Source organism: Bubalus kerabau, chromosome 1, assembly GCF_029407905.1.
Source record: "Bubalus kerabau isolate K-KA32 ecotype Philippines breed swamp buffalo chromosome 1, PCC_UOA_SB_1v2, whole genome shotgun sequence".
Taxonomy (NCBI): Eukaryota; Metazoa; Chordata; class Mammalia; order Artiodactyla; family Bovidae; genus Bubalus; species Bubalus kerabau.
The window spans coordinates 64,802,114-64,808,699 of NC_073624.1; the positions used below are offsets into that span (position 1 = coordinate 64,802,114).

Sequence of the window (6,586 nt, forward strand, 5' to 3'; positions counted from 1 at the left end):
GAGACTGCTATAGTCACATGAAAAATAAAAGCAAAAATGGCAGGGAAGAGTAAGGAAAACAGCTAATCTGAGAAAAGTTAGACAAATGACATAGAGCAATTAATGGAATCAGTAGAAAGAAAGAAAAGAGAATATAGAAGAAAGAAAATTATGAACTATTCTAGAAGTTCAGAGGCAGCTGCTGGAAGCATTCCTTTAATAACTCATTCCAAAGCTATTTAAACATCATCTATGAGGCATGTATTTATTTCATATTGGCACTGGGGAGAGTACCATGTAGGAAAATAATGACAACTTTTCTATGCAGGGCAAAAGAGACTGGCAAGGACCCAACACCGTTCAGCTGGGCCACTGGGCTGGGTCATATTATCAGAGGAAAAGTTCATCTCCTTTTGTTTTTTTCAGATTCCATCTGCCCATTTCAGAGCTCCCCTTCCTTTATCACCTTTCATCACTATCACTTTTCTACATTGAGATAAACTTTTTCAGCAATGAAAAATAAAACTGTGTTGACTGAGTTCATCCTGCTGGGTCTAACAGATGTCCCTGGACTCCAGGTGATGGTTTTCATCTTTCTGTTCCTCACCTATTTACTCAGCATCATTGGAAATCTAACAATCCTCATCCTCACCTTGCTGGACTCTCATCTTCAGACCCCCATGTATTTCTTTCTCCGAAACTTCTCCTTCTTAGAAATTTCCTTCACAAGCATCTTCATTCCCAGGGTCCTGATCAGCATCACAACAGGGAACAAGAGCATCAGCTTTGCTGGCTGCTTTGCTCAGTATTTCTTTGCCATATTCCTGGGGGCCACAGAGTTTTACCTCCTGGCTGCCATGTCCTATGACCGCTATGTGGCCGTATGCAAACCTTTGCATTACACAACCACCATGAGCAGCAAAGTCTGCACCCAACTTGTGCTCTGCTCTTGGCTGGCTGGGCTAATGGTTATTATACCACCAATCACTCTGATGAGTCAGCAGGACTTCTGTGAATCCAATCGGCTGAATCATTATTTCTGTGACTATGAGCCCCTTCGGGAGCTCTCCTGTTCAGACACAAACCTCATAGAGAAGGTGGTCTTTCTTGTGGCATCGGTGACCCTGGTGGTCACGCTGGTGCTAGTCATTCTCTCCTACACGTCCATTATCAGGACTATTCTGAAACTCCCCTCTGCCCATCAAAGGACAAAAGCCTTTTCCACCTGTTCTTCCCACTTGGTTGTCATTTCTCTCTCTTATGGAAGCTGCTTCTTCATTTATGTTAAGCCCACAGCAAAAGAAGTGGACACATTCAACAAGGGAGTAGCTCTGCTCAGTACCTCAGCTGCACCTTTGCTGAACCCCTTCATTTACACCCTAAGGAATCAACAGGTAAAACAAGCCTTCAAGGATACAGTCCGGAAGCTCGTGAATCTTAAAGAATTTCAGAATTAAAGCCTTAATGGATGAGTCCTTACTATGTACCAAACTCTCTGCCAATTACTAGGCTTCCAATACACAGTTAAACTTCAGGCCAGTGAGAAAGACTGGAAAATAAATAAATTATAACCTGTAAGTGTTCATATATGGAGAAGACGATGGCACCCCACTCCAGTACTCTTGCCTGGAAAATCCCATGGTCAGAGGAGCCTGGTGGGCTGCAGTCCATGGGGTGGCAAAGAGTCGGACACGACTGAGCGACTTCACCTTCACTTAAGAAACGATAAGGCTTTATCGATGAAAAAGAAGTTCCACCTGAATTAGTGAGTTGATAAATGTTTTCAGAGGGAGTGCCATTTGAATTCAGTCTTAACAAGTAGGAATAGGTCAAGCAAGTAAAAATAAGAGGAAGAAACTTGAGTAGAAAGAATACTGTTGGTTCAGTTCAGTTCAGTTCAGTCACTCAGTCATATCTGACTCTTTGCCACTCCATGAATCACAGCACACCAGGCCTCCCTGTCCATCACCAACTCCCGGAGTTCACCCAGACTCACGTCCATCGAGTCAGTGATGCCATCCAGCCATCTCATCCTCTGTCGTCTACTTCTCCTCCTGCCCCCAATCCCTCCCAGCATCAGAGTCTTTTCCAATGAGTCGACTCTTCACAGGAGGTGGCCAAAGTACTGAAGTTTCGGCTTTAGCATCATTCCTTCCAAAGAAATCCCAGGGCTGATCTCCTTCAGAATGGACTGGTTGGATGTCCTTGCAGTCCAAGGGACTCTCAAGAGTCTTCTCCAACACCACAGTTCAAAAGCATCAATTCTTCGGCGCTCAGCCTTCTTCACAGTCCAACTCTCACATCCATACATGACCACAGGAAAAACCATAGCCTTGACTAGACGGACCTTTGTTGGCAAAGTAATGTCTCTGCTTTTTAATATGCTATCTAGGTTGGTCATAACTTTCCTTCCAAGGAGTAAGCGTCTTTTAATTTCATGGCTGCAGTCACCATGTGTAGTGATTTTGGAGCCCAGAAAAATAAAGTCTGACACTGTTTCCACTGTTTCCCCATCTATTTCCCATGAAGTGACGGGACCGGATGCCATGATCTTCGTTTTCTGAATGTTGAGCTTTAAGCCAACTTTTTCACTCTCCACTTTCACTTTCATCAGGAGGCTTTTTAGTTCCTATTCACTTTCTGCCATAAGGGTGGTGTCATCTGCATATCTGAGGTTATTGATATTTCTCCCGGCAATCTTGATTCCAGCTTGTGTTTCTTCCAGTCCAGCATTTCTCATGATGTACTCTGCATATAAATTAAATCAGCAGGGTGACAATATACAGCGTTGACGTACTCCTTTTCCAATTTGGACCCAATCTGTTGTTCCATGTCCAGTTCTAACTGTTGCTTCCTGACCTGCATATAGATTTCTCAAAAGGCAGGTCAGGTGGTCTGGTATTCCCATCTCTTTCAGAATTTTCCAGTTTATTGTGATCCACACAGTCAAAGGCTTTGGCCTTTGGCTATTGTTGGTAGGAATACCAAATTTCTGTCCTACAAGACTGAGTAAACGTTGTCATTCATTTCAGTGAAATAAAAAGGAGAAGGAGAGAGTTGAGGAGATAATATATTTTAGTTTTGATTTAAGTTAAATCCCATTTTAAGTAAATTAAGTGCTCATAATGTAGAGTCATTTGGATTGGGGACAAGATTTTTGCTCAGATGGTAAAGTATTCACCTTCAATGTAGGAGACAGGAGTTCAGGAAGATCTTCCCTGGGTCAGGAAGATCCCCTGGAGAAGGGAATAGCTACCCACTCCAGTATTCTTGCCTGAAGAATCCTATGGGATCGCAAAGAGTTGTACATGACTAAGAGACTAACACTTTTACTTCTTTTTTATGGATTTAGCAATCCATAGCTATTGAAATAGAAATTGATGTGAAAATTGAGGGTGTCATGAATAAAAGAAGGTGAGCAGAAGATGCAGAGAAGATGATAAGAAGTCAATAGAGGAGTTCCCTGGTGGTCCAGTGGTTAAGAATCCACCTGCCAATGGAGGGGACAAAGTTTTAAGCCCTGGGCCAGGAATATCCCACATGCTGCTGAGCAACTAAACCCATGTACCGCAACTACTGAGCCCACTTGCCTAGAGCCAGTGCTCTGCAACAGAAGACGCCACCACAATGAAGAGTAGCCCCTGTTTTCAGCAACTAGAAAAAGCCTGAGCAGGAACAAGGACCCAGCACAGCCAAAAATAAAATTTTTAAATAAAAAAAAAGAAGTCAATATATCTGTGGAATTCATGGGAAGAGAATGTTTCAAGAAATATAGATAGTTGGCAAAGTGAAATGCTGCAGAAACCAATTAATATGAAGAATGACATTATGACAATTAGGGTGTTCTTTTTTCTTTTTTTTTAAATTTTTTAACTTTACAATATTGTATTGGTTTTGCCATATATCAACATGAATCCACCACAGGTATACACGTGTTCCCCATCCTGAACCCTCCACCCTCCTCCCTCCCCGTACCATCCTTCTGGATGGTCCCAGTGCACCAGCCCCAAGTATCCAGTACCCTGCATCGAACCTGGACTGGCAACTCGTTTCTTATATGATATTATACAGGTTTCAATGCCATTCTCCCAAATCATCCGCCCCCACACAGAGTCCAAAAGACTATTCTATACATCTGTGTCTCTTTTGCTGTCTCGCATTCAGGGTTATTGTTACTATCTTTCTAAATTCCATATATATGCATTAGTATACTGTATTGGTGTTTTTCTTTCTGGCTTACTTCACTCTGTATAATAGGCTCCAGTTTCATCCACCTCATTAGAACTGATTCAAATGTATTCTTTTTAATGGCTGAGTAATACTCCATTGTGTATATGTACCACTGCTTTATTATCCATTCATCTACTGATGGACATCTAGGTTGCTTCCATGTCCTGGCTATTATAAACAGTGCTGTGATGAACATTGGGGTACACGTGTCTCTTTCAGTTCTGGTTTTCTCAGTGTGTATACAATCCCAGTGGGATTGCTGGGTCATAAGGCAGGTCTATTTCCAGTTTTTTAAGGAATCTCCACACTGTTCTCCACAGTGGCTGTACTAGTTTGCATTCCCACCAACAGTGTAAGAGGGTTCCCTTTTCTCCACACCCTCTCCAGCATTTATTGCTTGTAGACTTTTGGATCGCAGCCATTCTGACTGGCATGAAATGGTACCTCATAGTGGTTTTGATTTGCATTTCTCGGATAATGAGTGATGTCGAGCATCTTTTCATGTGTTTGTTAGCCATCTGTATGTCTTCTTTGGAGAAATGTCTATTTAGGTCTTTGGCCCATTTTTTGATTGAGTCATTTATTTTTCTGGAATTGAGCTGTAGGAGTTGCTTGTATATTTTTGAGATTAGTTGTTAATTATGGTGTTCTTATTGATCATAACCATCTTCAAAAACGTGGAATTTGAGGATGGGACAGGAAGAAGTCTGACTATAGTGGGATACTGGTGGGTAAAAGCTAAAAATTTAGGAATTGTAAAATGGAATGTCAAGAGTGGAGAAATGAAAATAAAAACAACCTCCAAGTTGTGCTCCCTATCATTTCTCACTCCTAGTATCTATGCTTTCACAGTACACAGTATATCACAGTATACATCATAAAAATGGTTATATTAAACTACATTCTCTTCTTGTCTGTAAGATTGCAAAATTCAGAGTTAATATTTTTGATCACAGTTCCATCTACAATATCAACCAGTGATAGGTGTTCAATAATTCATAGTTGAATGGATAAATGAATAATGGATGAGTAGATGGGTGGGTGGGTGAACAAATGAATGAGGGAGCCCAGAACTGAATCTTTTTAAGTGAAGAACCTCAAACCTTTGAGAGTTTATGTACTGAGAGCAATGAATTAGCAAGGCATGCCTCATATGGATGACTTAGATCTGCCTGGAAATTCCTCTCTATTTTACAAATGAGGGAATGGAAGATTAAAGAGGTGAAATAAGTGGTGCAGGGTCACACAGCTGAGTGCCTGCGTTAGACTTAAATACTAAATATGTCTGATGCCAGAGTCCACCTGCTGAACTTCTGAGTAGTACAACCTTCCACCCACTCTAACTAAAGTCCACTCTTCTAAGTGTTTCTAAGTATTTTAAGTAGCTTTGGATTTCGGCTTCCTCCAAGCTTTCAACAAGCTTTCATTAGAAGCCTTTAGGAAGTGAATCTCTTTAGGAAGTTGAAAGCTTGCAAAAGCCTATATTATCCCACCTATGGCTCCTGACCTCTCTAAAGAAGCTTCTCCTTTCCACATCCATATCTCTTCTGAACAATGTGGATCTTCTATTATCCTCTTTAAGAGGGATAAGCTTTTCATCCACAGAGTGCTACTCGACTCAGTTCAAGATGCTGAAAAACTTCAGAGCTGATGTTTGAAAGACAGAATTGTGGTGCTTGAAAGCAACTTTTCATGGAAATAAGGTATATTTTAACATGTGACAATTGATATATACAACATGGAGGTTTTGCTTTCTTTGTGCCTTTCATGGCGGTAACAGGGGTGAACTTTCAAAAAGGTACCAAATACTGATATTTGTAAGAATAGCTATCTCAGGAATTCCATGATGGTCCAGAGGTTAGGGCTTGACAATCTCACTGCCATAGCTCAGGGTTCAATCCCTGTTTGGGGAACGAAGATTGTGCAAGTCACATGACATAGCTAAAAAAGAAAACAAACAAACAAACAAAAAAGCACATATATCTGCTTTTAGAGAACTTCTATAGAATTCCATTCCAATCAGCTATACCCCAATACAAAGTAAAAAAATTAAAGTTTGGGAAAAGAAAGAATTCAATTCCATTATTTAAAATGGGTTTTCTATCAACCAGCCCCAGCCCCAGTAACTAGACTAGCTTCTCTACAACTATCTTAAGACAACTTGTCAGCTGCTTTAATTGACAAAAGGTATTTTCAAATCTCATTCTAAAAGAATATTCAAAAGAATATTCTAAATGTATGTTTCAAAGTATGCTGTTAAAAATTTGGGGGTTTCTGCTTTCAATTTTTTCTATACTAGACCATTTGATGACTAAACTTGACCCCCTTGATAGAAAACAGATCAGTGGATTCTTAAGAATTGGGGCAGAGTTTATTG

General features: G+C 40.6%; 1 protein-coding gene across 1 annotated transcript; it reads left to right on the top strand.

The window, feature by feature from the left end:
- Nucleotides 1-491: 491 nt before the first annotated feature.
- On the top strand, nt 492-1,436 carry LOC129641610 (olfactory receptor 2AP1). Its single transcript, XM_055566281.1, has one exon. The coding sequence runs from the start codon at nt 492-494 to the stop codon at nt 1,434-1,436; it is 945 nt and encodes a 314-aa protein (XP_055422256.1).
- The last annotated feature ends 5,150 nt before the right edge of the window (nt 1,437-6,586 follow it).

Excerpts from the sequence above, each read along its gene's own strand:
- LOC129641610 (XM_055566281.1), top strand. The coding sequence starts at position 492 with ATGAAAAATAAAACTGTGTTGACTGAGTTCATCCTGCTGGGTCTAACA.